The sequence below is a fragment of the Haliotis rubra genome, unplaced genomic scaffold (assembly GCF_003918875.1).
Source record: "Haliotis rubra isolate DU_JTF1 unplaced genomic scaffold, ASM391887v1 Scf234, whole genome shotgun sequence".
Taxonomy (NCBI): Eukaryota; Metazoa; Mollusca; class Gastropoda; order Lepetellida; family Haliotidae; genus Haliotis; species Haliotis rubra.
The window spans coordinates 954,491-975,436 of NW_025766381.1; the positions used below are offsets into that span (position 1 = coordinate 954,491).

Sequence of the window (20,946 nt, forward strand, 5' to 3'; positions counted from 1 at the left end):
ATGTCTCAACAAAACGTGGTTATTTAAAATCCGTGGCGACGGGAATTTGTCCATAAACTCTGGTGTCTTCCATTCCATCATCAGGTCTTCTTTTTCTTGTACGGCCACGTCAAGAGTTCCTTCCTGTAGCATGCGAAGTATCTCCCACACCCAGTGACAACCTGAAACAGGATCATCTCCCCTTACACCAAGGTGAGCGATAGTGTCGACATTTTGTGAACTGCTTCGTATTTAATTCATATGAGCAAGGGCGAGGTTTTAGTAAATATTGCTGTACACATGACATAGGATTGCAAATATGCAACTACATTTACTGAGCTTAAGACATCTTAATTACGTGAATGTTTTACGTATCTGGCGTGGCTCTCGATAGAATCGTTCCTTCAAAGACGTATTCTGTTAAACTCCAGTGGTTAAATGTTAGCAGAATTAACGTAGATCCACAATATTGTTACTTATGGTATCCTAAATGAAAACAATATAAATATGGAAATGAATTAAGCAACACCCGTATTTTGTCAGACTGATCAACTTTAATGTAATGGTGCATAAAATGTGCCAAAGAGTTCCAAACCAAATGAATATTTTAGTGAAAAGAAAGGGCTGAGGAGAAACGTAGCCAAGACTACCATGGCGCCATGTCATGCAAAAACATTACGAATTTTAACAAGAAGACAAAATCATCAATATCCCCCGCAATGGCAAAATACTCTTTATGAATATGTCTACTAATTAAGTTTATGTCAATGTTTTGGAGTGTCTACAGCAAAGTGGAAGGAGAGTATTGAAAGGTTTTAAGATCACTACCACCAAATTCAGTTGAAGCTAATGGAAAATGCAAAGTGGAAGGAGAGTATTGAAACGTTTTAAGATCTGCTCCAGAAAAAAGCACTACCACCAAATTCAGTTGAAGCTAATTTGTTGCCATGGAAAATGCAACAAGATGACATCTTCATAGTCACAGCCTAAGTCATGTTTCCATGGAAACCACAAAATATACTATTCATATCTGGATCTAAACCTCAAAAGGCACATCTAGGGATCATGCTTGATATGTGTACCAAGTTTGGTTAAGATATCACCAATAGTTTAAGAGATATGCTTCGGACAAAGTGTGACATGATGCACGGACGGACCGACGGAACTCGTTTCTATATCTCCCGCAACATCATAAAGTCGTGCCGTTTTGTGAGCTGGAGACAGGTTTATACGTTTGATGGGTCTTCTGGCCCTGTATCCTGCTGCTTTCATCCGATTCTTGGCTGTATGCAGTAAATGACTCTGTTGCCAAAAAATGGCCGGGGTGCAAACTGCAAAATAACCCATGGGTTTCCAATAATACTATCATTGGTTACTCCTCAGCAGTGTAGATCTTATCTGCCCACGAGTGGCAGGACTGTAACGGCTATGAGTGCCTGGCGAGAACCTGGCAATGTAAAAGGTTAAGCTTGGAAATTACTACTAGAACAAACATGTGCCTGACAACAAATGTCCAACAACCCTTTCCCTTCATATCATGAAGACAACATAGAAAGTGTCTTTAGCCAAATTGAATGAGTGAGTGAGTTTAGTTTTACGCCGCACTGAGCAATATTCCAGCTATATGGCGGCGGTCTGTAAACAATCGAGTCTGGACCAGACATTCCAGGGATCAACATCATGAGCATCGATCTGCGCAATTGGGAACCGATAACATGTGTCAACCAAGTCAGCGAGCCTGACCACCCGATCCCGTTGGTCGCCTCTTACGACAAGCATGGGTTACTGAAGGCACATTCTAACCCGGACCTCCATGGCTTTAGCAAAATTGACGTCGGATGCATATTTGAAAATGTCGGAATTTGTGGCAACACTTTTCATCAGTGACAAAGTTTTTCTCGCTTATGGACACTATACGTGATGGTTCAACCTTGCACCTAGACGATTAGCAGCAATCAGAATGAGTGCTCGATCACATTATTGAGGGAAAGATCTCAGATTCTCACTGTCTACGTTACAATGCCGAATGGCATGATGAAAGTGTGTAGCAACAGGTTGCACTTTGCTGGCAGCTGTTCACGCCGGTAATGCAATGCTTTTACTTTGGTTTCGAGGATACAGCAGAAAGGGATTTGGCTACTGATTTTACCCCATGTCACGTGTCATTGTTCATGGTTCTACTGTCCCGTGTCCCGAGCTTATTTACAGATAGGCTTCTGTCGTGGTTGTGTACATTTACATGGACATTCTTCTGTTGGAGAGAATTGTATGTTTCCACTGTTCCAATCCTTTCGTGTCGCTGTGCAACCAGATCATTCTGTTCGGTAATATGTTGGCATGTTAACACCTTATGTGTGTAGTCAGCAATAGCCACCACACTACCATGCTTGGCATTGTGCATCAGTCATGCCGAGCATCTGTCATGATGTTGATGCCGTCCAAATCTTCATAACCAGCAACTTCTTCCAACAATGAAGTTTCATATGAGTCAGTATACTCTGCCTGAACACAAGCCTGAGTAGTGGTAAGCTGTCGTTCTCTATTTTTCCGTGAGAGTTTACCAATCCCTGCAGCTGAACAGAACCTTTGGTACTGGACTGGTAACATACCACAGCTGTAAAAACATCGTTTAAAATTCCCGCCTGCCCGACCGTCCGGAACGGTCTATTTTCATCTCGGACGGTCAAATTTCAAAAGTATCCTGTCCGGTGGTCTGGTAGATGTTTTTACCCCTAACAGTAAATATTGCATAATATCAGACAGGTTCTCTTGTCGTCAGTTTGAGGTGTGTAAGGTATTATGATGATTATGTTAAACTATTTACGATTGGACAGTTCATTTTACAATAACCAATCACAACACATATATTTTCAGTTTACCTAAACTCTGTGCAGTGCCTGTTAGTGCCATGTTGTTCATTGCGATGCCTACAATCAATAAAGTATTCAGAAACCTGATTTGCTTTGATTGTTTATCATTGTTGAAAACCGGACAGGGAAGTTTGTATCCGGACTGGTAATTTTTTAAAGTTACTGGTAATGTTTTAAAGTTACCAGTCCGGCTGTCTGGCTTGGAATTGTGTGAGTTTTAAACACTGGTAAAAAGCATGTCCAACCTTCTCATTCACCGAACATTTATTGCCTGGTAGTTAGGGTGATGACGCCAGTCGATACTCGTGTGACTTGCGCAGCGATCCTTCATCTTCATTGCATGGCCACAATAACTGACTTGTGCAACAGTCAATTTGTTGGAACATTTTCGTCCATGATGCACTACATCCAGACACATTTCCATGGATGATTCAGCTTTGACAAGGCAATGTAGCCACATCCCATTTGTGTGTAGGTTTGAACCCGGCCATTAACGATGTTCTTGCATCCCATACCCAGTCTCAACACTGCTCTACCCTCTCTTATTTTTCCCTTACGGGGTCTGCCAGGTCTTGGAATATTTTTAACCCTATTGAAAGCAGTGTGTTTGTTCAAGAGTTTAAAATGATGGAACGATTGTGTTCAACTTGTCTGAGGACATCAATGCATTTCTCATGCCAAACATGAAAGGCTAGAGTATGACATGTTATCAGTAAAACCGTGATTTCAACAATGTTGGGAATATAACATTTGACGTGCATAACGCTCCCTTGCACGTGCATTGAATATCTCACCCAAAAACACATGCTATACAGCAAGATGAACAATAAACTGTTTAATAATAAGTCACTCAGAACAATGCTCTGTTTTCTTAATTCACAGAATTATAGGTCTATGAATTAAGTGTTGCTTAATTAATCTCCATATGTATATTTAAAAAATGGCCAAACATAAACTGGACTCATGAAGATTTGTTCATGGCAAACAGAGGACATGGGTTGTTGCGTTGTGTTGAAGCGGCTGAATTTGGAATATTGTAATTCTTGTTTTTGATTGCACTGTATGCCGGGGTTCCATCGAACTTGCAAAGACATTTAACTTCTCTCACATCAAGTTAACACGAAAATAATTGCAAGCGGCAGTTATCTCACTCAATCATGACCAACTCTGAGTTGTCGTCGGGGCGGTGGGGTAGCCTAGTGGTTAAAGCGTTGGCTCGTCACGCCAAAGACCCGGGTTCGATTCCCCACATGGGCACAATGTGTTAAGCCCATTTCTGGTGTCCCCGCCGTGATATTGCTGGAATATTGCTAAAAGCGGCGTAAAACTAAACTCAGTCAGTCACTCTGAGTTGTCGTCAATCTTAAAACCGAATATTCTCAATTTTGAGGTCCATTCAATCGTTGATTCGTTTTGATGCACCGCTCTTGTGTCCTTTTTCACCAACTCACCTGACTTTGGATACGAACACACCATAACGTCATCATCCCGGAAGGGAAACTGTCTGAGATCTTTGATGACGTCCTCCGTCAGGTCGGGGGCAAAGAGGAAACCATCCACATCAAGCAGCATCAAAGTGTCGCCTGCTTCATCAGTCACTTTCTTCAAAGACATCCTGAAAAGAGACAATACGACATGAAACCGCCTGTCATCGCTATTGAATTATTACGATCGTTATGCTGATCTTTTGCTTACAATGCTGGGCGAAAAGTTGACTTGTGTCGTTGACATCTCATATTTACAACTGTCGCAGCGAACCCCTGGATGCCACAGGGACATATATGTCCTTCCCCTTCAACCCTCAATTTCAAGTCCAATAAAAATCAAAATATCCCACGCACACAAATACACTTCACAGTTTCGAATTCTGCGGGAAATTTCCTGTTTCTTGATACCATCCACTATTATTTTAGACAAAGCTCAAGTGCTGAAAATGACCTTTCAAAATAGGCTTCATCGAAAATGTCGCCATTTTTGACACAGTACGAAATCGCGATTCACAGCGTTATTTGCTGTATGTTTTGAAATGTGAAAATCGGATAATTACTGGGAGTATTGAATTTCAAAAGTAACATATTCATGATCACTGATATCAGTTTTACATGAAATCGCTAATTATAATTCTGAAACGTTGCCGATGAATCTAGAATCGGTTGGGATGTTTTCGAAAATGCACTTACACGAACGCCGTAGAGCGCTTTCCGCCATATTGGATAGTGTTTACAAAATCAAGTTTCGCGAAGGCCGGTATTGAGACGCCTATTACATCATGTATATTTCATATTCAGCTTCGAAAAATGCATCACTGAATTCCCCATACATTTTAGAATCAAATTGCAACTGGTCTGTGTCACCAATACCAACTGTCCAGATAAAATAAGACGAAACATATTGGGTGTGAAAACGAACGCTGGTTCGAAATGTAAACAAAGACAAATTCCGATTTTACACTGCGTAGCATTTTGTGAAATTTTCCAACATTCATCCGTCTATTCATTGCTTGCAATGGCTCAATACCTTTGGAATATGCATGGAAAGAGTATCGTAGTAAGAAATAGGAAATTATAAATAGATACAATGCAATGATTTGATAATTCATAAGAAATTGTCAAAGTTTCCGTGCAGCGTGACGCCATGACTGACGCAAAATCACGCAGAACGACAACTGTAATTATCAGCATTTCTGGCTTCTTCTCTTACTTACAGTGAAAACGATAAAAACATATAACAATACACAGATAGTCAGAATCATTCTGATTACTTACATGTTATATTTATGTACAAACGATCACTGAATCAATGGAAGGGTCCTCGCAAAATCCTGTGTATCCTTGTCAGCAAAGCTGCCATTTTGTAAGAAATAGGTCATCGGTAGTGATGTCATACGTCAACATTGTTGTACATTATTAGGCAATATCTTTGAGGTGATGGTCGGTTGAACAAGAGTAAACTTTGGACAACATTTAGCAGTGTCTATTTCTCAAACCGCCAAGGTAGTTGCACTTATATTTATACCAACGGATAGGAAATTTAATATTCTACATTTCTGTGTAATTTTATAGCCGTACGTATAGATCCAGGACCACACGAGCGCAATTCTCGCACAACGTTCACTTTTCAAACCGTATGAAAATGTGCGCCTGAAAAAAAACTTGGCATCAAGGGGGTTAAGGTCACCAGGGAAAGTAGGTCCCGGTCGACAGTGCGTCAGCGAATTCTGATCTTTAAATGTTATTTCTACACATGTTAGTTGTGTCAGGGGGCACAGAGCACACTTACACATTGTGGCTCTCCTCTCCTCTCGTCAATAGGTCAAAGTTTAGCAGAGGCGACGGTGTATAAAGCATACATTCATTATCAGCTGAATCAAACTTTAAAATAATCGTATATAGTAAGATAACATTAGTAAAAATACTTTACATGTGAGCGAATCCAGTGTGCATTACTCACACAGTAGACAAGTGATAACAGTAAACTACGTGGCAGTGACAGGTTAATCCGTTATAGTACAGTATAACACTTACATACATGTACATCTCCACGTTCATAAGAAACAAAATCAACTAGGAGTGACAAGAAAATACAACACTCGGAGATCACAATCATACCTAATTAGACACGAACACATTCAAGGTTATCTGTGACACAAGTTCCCTTTCATCACTGCATGATATAAAACTCTGGGATTAGTAGAGTATAAGAAAATTCACATGAACACACATACATGCTTACACAGAAGAAACTAGATCAGCTACGAAGCAAGTGACAAGCAAATATAATACTCCGCGATCGAAATCAGGCCAAACTATCCACGAACACATTGAAGACTATCTGTGACACAAGTTCCATTTCATCACTGCATGATATAGAACAACCTACACTGTCTCTAAAACATGCAATCAAACACACATATACTCACACTGCCTCAGAGTATATACGAAACGTGAATTATGTTAAATGATACATACGTGAAGTGAAGAGTTTACGGGCGACTGACCGTGTCGATACACACACACACCGGTTAGTCATGTGACCGCCTTACTTGACCTGCATACAACGGCATGTCCAGCGGGTAACATGTATATTTATAGCAGGGGGCCAGACAGGGGTTGGGGAAGGTTGTACAAGTGATTTAGGAGATAAACATACTGTGCTGGAAAATCAGAGGTATATAACGAAAATTTTAATAGCTCTAAATTTGATTTAAAACCGAACGCGTAGCGTGAAGTTTTAAATAAAAAAAAATTAGAGCTATTACATTTCGTTATATACCTCTGATTTTCCAACACAGTACATGTATCTCCATTCTACCATAACCGCGTTATTAAGATTGAAAAAAATACATACTGTGTTGGAAAATCAGAGGTATATAATGTGATTATATACCTCTGAATGACTTTAATTAACCAATCACAATCCAGTATTTACTGAAGTCATGGTAAAATTCAGAATCTCGCAAAATCCGACGTTTGCTCTGATCTCAAGGAAATCCTTTCATGATGAGATCTGAAAGATGAAGGATCAGTACGAAAGATCCGTGTATTTGGTTCTGTGTAGGACGTGGGAAGTTTCTCAATGTCCACACAAATTTGCAAGTATAGCTGTGCATGAAACTGTATTGAATTGTTTACAGTGAAATTGCGTTTCTGTAGAACTGCACATGCAAAAAACTCAACTCTGGCTTTTTGTCAAGTTTTTAAATAGAAGACATGAACGTGAACGCTTACTTTTATGAAATTTCATGTTTTCGAAACTTGCGTTTCTTTTGTTGTTCAGTATAAATGAACAATATGAACTTCGTGAAACATGTTGATATTCGTCATGATTTAGATACATAATAATTTGCACTCGTGAAGTTGGCAACGTCTCCCGTCACGTCTACAGTCAACTCTCACCGCTAGATGCTAACGGTAAACGCGCTGTGAATGACTGACTGAGTTTGGTTTTACGCCGCTTTTAGCAGAATGCCAGCAACATCACGGCGGGGCACACCAGAAATTGGCTTCACACATTGTACCCATGTGGGATTCAAACCCGGGTCTTCGGCGTGACGAGCCAACGCTTTAACCACTAGGCTACCCCACCGCCCCCGCTGTGAATGATGTAAAGAACGTGAGTGTGTGGTATCCACGAGCACTGTGTCCGTGCTCTACATGCTATGTAACGGTTCTGTCTACTACAGACAGACAACACGAACTTACGATACATCGTCTAAATAGTTAAACTGTGAGCTTATTCCAATCATAACAAGAGCCCCTTTGTACTGACTTGATGTGTATGCATACTAGTTGGCTTGCTTAGTTTCCCATTTCATTAAAAAGATGTACATGCACATACGAATGCAGATTTGTTTGCATCTCTAACCAGGTGTAATTGTGAATGTGACTGGATGCTGCTTACCATAGCGAAGCATACAATAACATACATGCACAATAAACTGCGTAGTAGCATTGCACCACAGCATATAAGTATTGTACGTGTGTGTAGTATGTGGTATGTCTGAAACATTGCATACATATAAATAATGTGTGTAGTGTGGTATGACTGAAGCATAGCATGCACATATAAGTATTATACATGTGTGTAGTATGTGGTATGTCTGAAGCATAGCATACACATATAAGTATTGTACGTGTGTGTAGTAGTATTATGTCTGAAGCATAGCATACACATATAAGTATTATACGTGTGTGTAGTATGGGGTATGTCTGAAGCATAGCATACACAAATAAGTATTATTACGTGTGTGTAGTATGCGGTATGTCTGAAGCATACCATACACATATAAGTATTGTACGTGTGTGTAGTATGTGGTATGTCTGAAGCATAGCTTACAAATATAAGTATTGTACGTGTGTGTAGTATGTGGTATGTCTGAAGCATACCATACACATATAAGTATTGTACGTGTGTGTAGTATGTGGTCTGTCTGAAGCATAGCATACACATATAAAGTATTGTACGTGTGTGTAGTATGTGGTCTGTCTGAAGCATAGCATCCACATATCAGTATTGTACGTGTGTGTAGTATGTGGTCTGTCTGAAACATTGCATACACATATAAGTATTATTAAACGTGTGTGTAGTATGTGGTATGACTGAAGCATAGCACAGACATATGAGTATTGTACGTGTGTGTAGTATGTGGTGTGTCTGAAGCATAGCATACACATATAAAAAGTATTGTACGTGTGTGTGTGAGTATTATGTCTGAAGCATAGCATACACATATAAATTATTATTACGTGTGTGTAGTATGTGGTATGACTGGAAGCATGCCAGCACAGACATATAAGTATTACACGTGTGCGGTATGTGTGGTATGACTGAAGCATAGCACACACATATAAGTATTGTACGTGTGTGTGGTATGTGGTGTGTCTGAAGCATAGCATACACATATAAGTGTGTACGTGTGTGTAGTATTATGTCTGAAGCATACCATACACATATAAAGTATTGTACGTGTGTAGTATGTGGTCTGTCTGGAAGCATACCATACACATATAAATTATTATTACGTGTGTGTAGTATGGGGTATGTCTGAGAGCGCATAGCATACACATATAAGTATTGTACGTGTGTGTAGTATGTGGTCTGTCTGAAACATTGCATACATATATAAGGTATTACACGTGTGTGTGTAGTATGTGGTATGACTGAAGCATATAGCACAGACATATGAGTATTGTACGTGTGTGTGTAGTATGTGGTGTGTCTGAGGCATAGCACACACATATAAATATAAGTGTACGTGTGTGTAGTATGGGGTATGTCTGAAAACATAGCATACACATATAAATTATTACGTGTGTGTAGTATGTGGTATGTCTGAAGCATACCATACACATATAAGTATTGTACGTGTGTGGGGGGGGTATGTCTGAGGGCATAGCATACACATATAAATTATCACACGTGTGTTTAGTATGTGGTGTGTCTGAAGCATAGCATACACATATAAGTATTGTACGTGTGTGTGGTATGTGGTATGTCTGAAGCATAGCTTACACACACATAGGTATTGTACACGTGTGTGTGGTATGTGGTATGTCTGAAGCATAGCATACACATATAAGTATTGTACGTGTGTAGTATGTGGTCTGTCTGAAGCATAGCATCCACATATAAGTATTGTACATGTGTGTAGTATGTGGTATGTCTGAAGCATAGCATCCACATATAAGTATTGTACGTGTGTGTAGTATGTGGTGTGTCTGAAGCATGGGATACAAATATAAGTATTGTACATGTGTGTAGTATGTGGTATGTCTGAAGCATAGCATACACATATAAGTATTGTACGTGTGTGTACTACTATGTGGTGTGTCTGAAGCATAGCATACACATGTAAGTATTGTACGTGTGTGTAGTATGTGGTCTGTCTGAAGCATAGCATACACATTTAAGTATTGTACGTGTGTGTAGTATGTGGTCTGTCTGAAGCATAGCATACACATATAAGCATTGTACGTGTGTGTGAGTATGTGGTGTGTCTGAAGCATAGCATACACATATAAGCATTGTACGTGTGTGCAGTACGTGGAGTGTCTGAAGCATAGCTGTCTGAAGCATAGCACACACATTTAAGTATTGTAAGTGTGTGTGTAGTATGTGGTCTGTCTGAAGCATAGCATACACATATAAGCATTGTACGTGTGTGTAGTATGTGGTATGTCTGAAGCATAACATACACATATAAGTATTGTACGTGTGTGTAGTATGGGGTATGTCTGAAGCATAGCATACACATTTAAGTATTGTTCGTGTGTGTAGTAGTATATGGTATGACTGAAGCATAGCACAAACATATAAGCATTGTACGTGTGTGTGTAGTATGGGGTATGTCTGAAGCATAGCATACACATATAAATATTGTACGTGTGTGCAGTATGTGGTATGTCTGGAGCATAGCATACAAATATAAGTAGTGTTCGTGTGTGTAGTATATGTGCGATGTGTTTGTAACATAGCACACAGACATTACGTGCAGTGTGAGTAGCATAGCACACATGCACTGTAATGTGTGGAGTACGTATGTGACATACGCTGTAATCTTTGTAGTATATGTTTGGCATACATTCTCTTTAATGTTTGTTGTATAATGTTTAGTATACGTTCTTTGTAATGTGTGTAGTGTAGTGTAGCAAATATGCACTCCTTCCTGGCTGGGGGAGCAGCACCAACGTTGATTTGCTGGAGTTTGGCTCTCTCTGTGGTCATGTGTGATAAATATAGCCTTCAAAATTGTTTTGAAATATGAATAATACATTAACTAATTGTATTCAGTAAGATGTTAGATTTTTCTTGAGCCAACATCAAGCTATCCAGAGGTGTCAAGCCAAGACACAGAGAGTGCATTTAGTTGTGTGGATGTTTCATGAATAGAGCTCAAAGTGAGTGAGTGAGTGAGTTTAACGCCGCACTCAACAATATTCCAGCAATATGGCGGCGGTCTGTAAACAATCGAATCTGGACCAGACATTCCAGGGATCAACATCATGAGCATCGATCTGCGCAATTGGGAACAGGTGACATGTGTCAGTCAAGTCAGTCGCCTCTAGCGACAAGCATGGGTTACTGAAGATCAATATTCTAACCCGGACCTTCACGGGTAAGAGCCCAAAGTGAATTCAATTTGAAGACTTCATCCAACATAGGCCAACGAGTGGATTCGTATTTATGTTGTCACAACGTTTTGGTCTGACCTTGTGATACCCAAGGATACCATTCTCACGTTGGGCCAATGTTGGCTGAACATCGTTGGCCAACGTCAGAATGCTATCTGGGGTATCACACCGTCAGGCCAAAACGTTGTGACAACATAAATAGGAGTTCATAGAATAATGGTGTATGGACGAACTATACTTACATTCCCACAACGTAAAATACAACGTTATCACAAGGTACTTAGAACGTTCCCATAACATTGTGACGACCTTGTGACAACGTAAATCCACAGAATAACGCTGTATGGACGTACTATCATAACGTTCCCACAACGTAAAATACAACGTTATCACAAAGTACTGATAACGTTCCCATAACATTGTGACGACCTTGTGACAACGTAAATCCACAGAATAACGCTGTATGGACGACTATCATAACGTTCCCACAACGTAAAATACAACGTTATCACAAAGTACTGATAACGTTCCCATAACATTGTGACGACCTTGTGACAACGTAAATCCACAGAATAACGCTGTATGGACGTACTATCATAACGTTCCCACAACGTAAAATACAACGTTATCACAAAGTACTGATAACGTTCCCATAACATTGTGACGACTTAACAACGTAAATCATAGAATAATGGTGTATGGACGAACTATACTTACATTCCCACAACGTAAAATACAACGTTATCACAAGGTACTTAGAACGTTCCCATAACATTGTGACGAAGTGGAAATTGACTTATCACAACGTAACGTCATAACGTTGTGACAACATAAATGGGAGTCCACAGAACAACGTTGTGCGGACGTAAGATCATAACGTTGTGACAACGTGAAATTGTTAGCTTGGTAGCCAACATCCGTGTTTAAACTATTCTGCTTCCCAGGAACTAACCATACACTTGCTTAGCTAATCAGCTTGTGTATTTACGCTGACTTAATTAATCAATAGTCACTGTCACTGTCACTGTAAAATGTTTTTGTGAGCTTTGATGTTGCCATCACCAGACCAGGGATATATGACGATTTATTCAATTCTACAGGTACAAATGACTAAACAAGGTCATACAATGTTGTATCAATGCAACAATAGTTTCCAATATATACAATGTAGCATCAATGTATTTAGGATTTTGATGCAACAATAGCTTCCAACGCGTACAATGTAGCATTGATGTATCAATAGTTTCCAAGATGTACAATGTAGCAATGGCATAACAATAGTTTCCAAGATGTACAATGTAGCATTGGTATAACAATAGTTTCCAAGTACAATGTAGCATCGATGTATTAAGGAATTTGATGCAACAATAGCTTCCAACGTGTACAATGTAGCATGGATGTATCAACAGTTTCCAAGATGTACAATGTAGCATTGGTATAACAATAGCTTCAGAGATGTAAAATGTAGCATCAATGTATTAAGGAATTTGATGCAACAATAGCATCCAACGTGTACAATGTAGCATGGATGTATCAATAGTTTCCAAGATGTACAATGTAGCATTGATATAACGATAGTTTCCAAGATGTTCAATGTAGCAATGGTGTAACAATAGTTTCCAGAAAAGAGCAGATGTTTATTGTCATAAAAAATCACACAAAGTGGTATAGAGAACATACAGTCACATATAAAGAAGACACATACATTCTTTAACACATTTTGCTATTTTTTAGTATAATTGGATTATAATCACCATTCATAAGATGGACAAATTTGGCAACAGTTGGATTTGAGCAGTAATATTTAGGTAGATAGGTCTGACGTCGAGGAGAGAGTGGCGGACAGACAATTAGAAAAAGTGGAATTCATCACAGACATCTAAATTAGATTATGTACAGATTCTATTTTCCCTTGATACATTTACCCAGTGCCCAGCTTCAGTTGGAAGTCTGTCTTTAGTTGTTCTTAATTTTATAAATAATAATCTAAGATTAAAAGGTTATTGCAATAGGTCTGGTTCTAATTTTAAAATATCTTTGAACGTAAAATAACACTTTCATGTACAATGCCGCATTGATGTATGAATAGTTTCGAAATAACAAAAGTTATAAAATTGGATTTGGCCAAAATTTACAGACGTTATCAAAACTTTAGTTCAAATCAGCCATGATTAGCGTATCATATACCTCACCAATACCAATAACCATTGTTGTCTTTTGTTATGTTCAGCCACCATAAAAAAAATTATGCATACTATCTTTTCCCTGATGTGTGATGAACTGGGATTAACTGTTATATCAGTGTACAGCTATATGCATCACATTCCTAACTATGGTTACCTCAAACAAACAGTTGGTGAAAAAAAAATTCAATGAAAAAATATATAATTCAGTATCATATCAAATAACATTAAAAAAAACCAAAGGTGAACCGTTATTTACGAACAATATTTTCAACATAATATCCATATTTGTTTTTGATTAAAACTACCACAACAATTGTCACTTGCTCAGGATACGGTTGTTAATGCTCTTCTCTCTTCAGCCCTTGGTTAATACACGAACACGGACAAAGGTAACTGTATTCACGACCCACCATCGTTATTGTTTGTTTCTGTGTTGTCGTCCAAAGTATACCGGAATATTATTTTGGAGCCTGACATTTTCTCTTCACATATGCGGTCACACCATTCACTTTGGGCAACTGTAAACCAGTTCTTCCAGTCTCCCACCTCACCTGCAGTGAACGAAGAAAGTATGAGTGAAAGTGATAGGGCGAATTTGGATTTTGAATACCTACATAAAACGCCATGTCACCTTCATGTCAGCAGGCAGGTCAAGTCACATTCGTGCTCAAGTCTTGTAAAGAGAGCGGGTATTGGGTGGACGAAACAAGAACCATATGTGGAGCCAATCTAGTATTCGAACAAACGGAAACCGATTGTTCTGGAGCCCAGTGTTATATAATGGCGAAATATTCGCAAACAATATATGTTGCGACTGAGACAGAATTCTCGCCATTGGAGATGAAATTTTTAATGACTTTGCTGGCGAGGAACTAACCTTTTCTGTAGAATATGTTGTCACCCCATTCTGCATGAACTGCACCCTTTCTGGCCCTCATCTTTGAAAATGTGCACTTGTCAGCTATCTTCTGGTAGAAGACGTCTTCAAAGGATTTCCCCTAGAAAGTTCCCTATCTTTTTCACTTCACTAAAGAGATTCTGAAAAAACAAAACAAAAAAAACAACAAAACAACATAAGATGTTAGAATAAGTGGTTCGTCTTCAAGACAATAGGTATTGGCATCTCTTCAGTCGCTCAGTACTGGTATCATCTAAATGTTAAGTGCAACATTCTACAAGTTTGGTACATGCAGCGCTGAAGTGTGATATGGCAGTGGAACAAACGCAATGAGTTAATCTAAGTTCAGTTACAGTATTTATCGATTAGAAGAAAAGAACTGCAGGAAGGTAGACTTAACTATTTCAAGCATCTATTGTTCTGTTTGAGTGATCACACAAAACAGAGTTCATATAGTATTGTAGAAATATATATTGCTTTTTCATATGAGACATTTATACATGAGAAGGAAAGAACTCCAGGAATGTATTTTATATGATTAATGTATGCGTAATATTAAGGCAACTACCCCTGACGCATGAAGAAATGACATAATGTCCCTGAATAAATTTGTGAATGTGGAATAATTGTTAACGTACGTGTTTATCTGTTTGCAGTCCTCTCTGATCATCTAGCTATGAGTTCTATAAATTGGCATAAGCTTGTTTTGTGTTTCAAAATATATATTGACTATGATAAGAAATGTGTTATATTTACATTAGTATTGCTATCATTTTCCAAACTAAAGTTTAAAGTGTTTCTTTAAGAAGTGTTTCTTCCCCAGAAGCGCGGCTATGCTACATGCATGTAGGTACGTTACATAGATCAAATAAAAGTTATACAAGGCACACTGATTGATAAGAGAGATACTAGGGCTTTTGTAGTGGAATATATTATCTAAATAACAGTTGTCTCAAGGGGGGAAGGTTGTTTGGGTTTGAACTGAGACTGTGTCACGCACTTGGTTTATTCACGACATACATTGCATCATTAATCAAACTATTAGTTTAGTCCTGTGATGTTTGTGTTCTTTTGCACTCATGAAATTGTTACCCTTATGGGTTATACTGTCCAAACACGAGGGGGATATGAAATAGGTCACTGTCACCCGGGATACGGAAACGTACGTATGTTTAGAGAACGTTAAAACCTGCATTGAGAATACGACCTCCAAACGTAACACATTGTTTGTTTGATCGGCATTCTTGAAGTATGACTTTTATAGATACTTCGTGTTTCAAGAAACGTCGCTCTGTACAGAAAGCAAGACGTTGTTATCTGTTATCTGCTTCGTTTTGTATCCCATTACTGTGTATTACCGTATAAATAAGATCTTGAAAATGTTAATTTCTCAGGTTTGTGAACGACAATTCTTTTGAAAATATATCATCGTGTAAATCTTTCTGTTATGTATTGTTTTTAATGTAAAGTACACCAGGTTTCCCAAGTTGACTCGGGTTAAGTTCTGTTATTTCCACAACACATGTCTAAATAAAGAACTATCTTCCAAATATATCGCAAATTAAAAAAAACCACTTATCAAGATGTTTTGTACATCTCTTCAAGTTACTCAATATTTAGATGGAAACTACAATCTTGATCTATTCTTTATTCTTTTACATGCACTATATACCTCTGAACCACCCTTTTGTTTAAATTTGTGTTAACATAAGTGTGCAGAAAATTAATGTTATAGCTGCTGTGAATAGAAAAGGTTATTTTTAAATAAATACAATAATGTATATACCATATTTCGATGCAGAGATCATCTTCTATGTAAAATGCATTATGACATTGATGTAACAGGCATAAGTAAAATCACAAATACATCCTACCTTTACAAGACATTTACAAGCTTGTGATATCTTCACTGGTGTACCTTTGACTATCTTGAGTAATCGACATTTTGGAGCCTCTTTCCTATTTGAATAGTTGTTGTGACGTTATTTTGGTGTGTGTCCATGTTGGTTCAAAGAAATGAGACGGCAAGCTATCTTCCATAAGTCTGGCATAATAACTACTGTCTTTATCAGAATTAAAATCTTGTACTAAAGACGACCACAACTGCATTTTTGAAGTATGTGAAATCTGGATGTGATTTGAATACAATATGTTCACTTTTTAAACCTCCATTAAAGGTTGTGAGGGAAGGCAGGGAGTCAATTTGACAAGAGTTGATTACTGTAGGGTGAACGTCTGGTGGATAATTATCGATGAGGACGATCCTTCATTCATTCATTTTGCAGTCATTGCAGAGGAATAGTGCCAGAAACCTTTAACCCCCTTCAATTGATTTCCGTGAATACCCACATTTTCAGCTCAAAAGCTAGAGACGTGCAGTATTTGTGAAACGAAGTGTTCTGTCTTGCAGTTTTAACCCAAATTTTATGTAAGAGTCTGTCCAACGATCTATCTTGAATTATGTGTCCAGATGTGGGATACTTGAATAAAAGATGTTTTGTAACTTCTATTATTTTCAACTTTATGAAAATACTCTTTGATCATCTGCTTTTTTACTAAACACAATACAACCATTCAGCAGGTTTCAATCTCGTCCTAAACTCTACTAAAACTACTACTACATCCTTAAACGGAGACTTTTGTTACAGGCGGAGTATCTAGATCTGTTTGGCTACTGCTTAAAGACATTTTGCTCCAAGGAGTCAGTTGTTCAGCATCAAATTGACCAGTTGAGAGTTTTCAAACTGACAAGCCAAAACATGTGAGCATGGCTCACTAATGCACCCCCGACCGAGACTCGGTCGTACAACAATTAATAGTGACTATCCTTGATCAAAATACAAGATCTGTGTCCAACTTTGCACTGCACTATCCTATAAACAAAGAAACCATTACCCAAATCTGTAAATAATCCATCAATGATTGTTAGGTTTTTGGCTGAACAGATTTATGACGTGGGGTCAAGAGAAAAAAATTGTGATAATTCTAAATAAATTAAAAATATCAAGATATAACTTTGCACAACCTCTCTCCTATCGATGGTGATCATCAAATTTGAAAGAAACCTTTCAAATGTGATCAGGTTATTGGCTGAATTGCGTTGTTTTTGTTAAGTTCAAAATGAGATGCAACAATTTCAAATATGAGAAAATTGCAACCATTTTCTCTCCTTTAGACAATGAACTTGGTCCCCAAATTTGAATTAAATAAATGCAACAAATAATTTTCAAATCACTGGTTGAACAAAAATGTGTTCGGATGGATGGACGGACGGTGGCACGGAAGTCGAGTACTTGGTGTAATTATATTATTGGTTATAATTACCCAAATTAATTAGAGAAAACATGTCTAAACTTGGACTGACCAACGGCAACCGGATTCACTTACCTCTTTCATGTTCTCATAGCAGAGAAGTAGTATTGGATGTTCAGGGTGTTCGTCAATCTCCTTCTCCCAGTCCCGTGTATAGTCGAACACACACCCGGAGTCAACTAAAACACAGAAGCATATAGGCGTATGGAGTTTTGCTTACACCTGTCCTCCTAGCCAATGACTCGTAACATTACTAACATGGCTGAAACTTTCACTTAATGAAAAAATCAATATACAAACAAGACAAACTCACCCTTTCCATCTAGATAGTTTGGAACATAATTTTTAAACTGCCCCTTATACTCATACTCTCCGAGCTTTTTGTGGTGATGATAGAAAGATACAGCAACGTCTTTAGGGTTGCGGACGACCATAATGATCTTGATCTTCTTCTCAAAGAGCTCTGGATTTAGTTGTCTCAACAACACGTGGTTATTTAGAACTCGTGGCGACGGGAATTAGTCCATAAACTCTGGTGTCTTCCATTCCATCATCAGGTCTTCTTTTTCTTGTACGGCCACGTCAAGAGTTCCTTCCTGTAGCATGCGAAGTATCTCCCACACCCAATGACAACCTGAAACAGAATTATCACCCCTTGGATCAAAGTCAGTGATCCTGACATTTAGACAATGAATGTTGTCGGACACATGACATAGGAGTCAATCACAGGTACTCAACTACATAAGCTGAGCTTTAGACATCTTAATCACGTGAATGTTTCAGGTATCTGGCGTCGCCCTTGATAGATATATTCCTTCAAATATATATGCTGCAGTTTAATGTTGACAGAACTATCGTAGTTCGGAAATACTTTTACATAATGTAGAGTATCCTAAATGAAACAAATGTAAAAAGGATTGTGTCAGACATAAACTGGATTGTTGCAAATTGGTGCATGAGTTGACACGTTGTGGTGAAGCGGCTGAGTTCACTGTGTTGAGTTGCGTCCCCTTGACGTTCCAGAAAACTATGATCAGTGATGGAATATTAGACCCATCGTGATTGTAATTCTTCTTTTTGATTGCACCAACACTGTGTACCCGGGTTCCATCGAACTAGCAAAGACATCTACCTTTAATCCCATCAAATTGACACAAACATAACTGCAACCCTGTTCAAAGCGTCAGTTTTCTCACTCAGTCATGACCGTAAAGAATTCTAAAATTGTCTTTAATTTTAAGCCTGAATAGTCTCAGTTTTAAGATACATTAATGCCACTTTGGACAATGTAGCGTACTGCCGTTCTGTTATCAAGCGTCTTGGTTTGTGAGCACCATTCTTGTGTTCTTTGGATATCCCGGACGTCTTCCACCTTTATGACACAATGAATACAGTCACCTTATTCACTCACTCACCTGACTTGGGGTACGAACACACCATAATGTCGTCATCCCGGAAGGGAAACTGACCGAGACGTTTGATGACATCTGCCAGCAGATCGGGGGAGAAGAGGAAACCATCCACATCCTGCAACGTCAAGGTGTCACCTGCTCCATCAGTCACTTTCTTCAAAGACATCCTGAATAGAGACAGCATAACATGTGACCGCCTGTAATCTCTACTGAACTATAACGATTGTTATGCTGATCAGTTGGTTACAATGCCGGATCCAATGTCGACTAGTAATCTGTTTTTTAATAATCGGGGCTCGTTTTTGTTGTCGTTGGCATCTCATATTTACAGCTGTCGCAGCGTTAAGGTCACTTTGCAAAAGTAGGTCCCTGTCGACAATGCGTCAGCGAATTCTAATCTTTAAATGTTATTTCTACACATGTTAGTTGTGTCAGGGAGCACAGAGCACACTTACACATTGTGGCTCTCCTCTCCTCTCGTCAACAGGTCAAAGTTTAGCAGAGGCGACGGTGTATAAAGCATACATTCATTATCAGCTGAATCAAACTGTTAGATAATCTTATATTGTAAGATAACATTAGTAAAAATAGTTTACATGTGAGCGAATCCAGTGCGCACTACTCCCACAGTAGACAAGTATTAACAGTAAACTGATAGTGACAGGTTAATCGTGGATAAGCTTAGTTTAACACTTAGATATATCTACACCCTCCACCTTCATAAGAAACAAAATCAACTACGAGGCAAGTGACAACAAAAAATAAAACACTCGGCGATTACAATCAGGCCTAACTAGACACGAACACATTCAAGGTTATCTGTGACACAAGTTCCATTTCATCACTGCATGATATAGAACAACGTACACTGGGATAAGTATAGTATGGTTTTTCTTCAGATGAACACACCTACATGCATACCCAGAAGAAGCAAGATCAGCTACGAGGCAAGTGACAAGAAAATATAATATTCTACCAACAGAATCCGGCCAAACTATCCACGAACGCATTCAAGGTTATCTATGACGCAAGTTCCATTTCATCACTGCATGATATAGAACAACGTACACTGGCTCTAAAACATGCAATCAAACACACATATACCCATACTGACTCAGTGTATATACCAAGTGTGGAAGCGTGAAGTATGTTAAATGGTACATACGTGAAGAGAAGAGTTTATGGCCGGCCGATCGTGTCGACAAATGCACACACGGTTACTCATATGACCACGTTCACACAGTGAAAAAGTCAAGCCTCAGTTGACCTGAATACAGCGGCATGTCTAGCAGGCTACGTATATATGTAATAGGGTGTCAGAAAAGGCATTTTACAAGTGCCAATTTATTTATGCCCTTACGTGTAGTCTCTGAGTAAATATAATTTTGATAGAAACAAACAAGTCCTTTTAATTTGAAAAAGAGCCCAAGCTAGAACGGACGTTCAGAACCTGAGAAAAACTAGACTTGCTTCGTTTATTGCTTCAACATTGCAGAAAGGACCTGGTGGGTGGGAAAATAATGTGGTTCAGGCACTTTGGGCAGGTTACGTGTATATTCATAGCAGGGTGTCAGACAGGCGTCGGAGAAGGTTTTGATGTAATAGAAAATTTCCAGTAGGCCTGTTTTCAGTATCTCACACAATCTCAAGTTTGCTCTG

The 20,946-nt window shown here is 38.7% G+C and overlaps 2 protein-coding genes across 3 annotated transcripts in view; both read right to left on the minus strand.

Annotated features, from left to right (window-relative positions):
- LOC124278275 (sulfotransferase 1A1-like) overlaps positions 1 to 20,946 on the minus strand; it is a 71,896-nt gene that overhangs the window by 10,240 nt on the left and 40,710 nt on the right. Inside the window, exon 6 of one of the 2 annotated variants that reach the window (XM_046713995.1) lies at positions 12,547 to 14,216. The exons of the other annotated variant lie outside the window; for it this stretch is intronic. Coding sequence (XP_046569951.1) covers positions 14,065 to 14,216 — 152 coding nt within the window. The 3' untranslated portion in view covers positions 12,547 to 14,064. Of the gene's footprint in view, positions 1 to 12,546; positions 14,217 to 20,946 lie in introns of those variants that run through there. 2 annotated transcript variants of the gene reach the window in all.
- Positions 18,250 to 20,520, minus strand: LOC124278278 (sulfotransferase 1C2-like). Its single transcript, XM_046714005.1, has 3 exons — positions 20,453 to 20,520; positions 19,291 to 19,454; positions 18,250 to 18,509 (listed from the first exon to the last, which is right to left on the minus strand). The coding sequence occupies exons 2-3, from the start codon at positions 19,451 to 19,453 to the stop codon at positions 18,394 to 18,396; spliced, it is 279 nt and encodes a 92-aa protein (XP_046569961.1). The 5' UTR covers position 19,454; positions 20,453 to 20,520; the 3' UTR covers positions 18,250 to 18,393.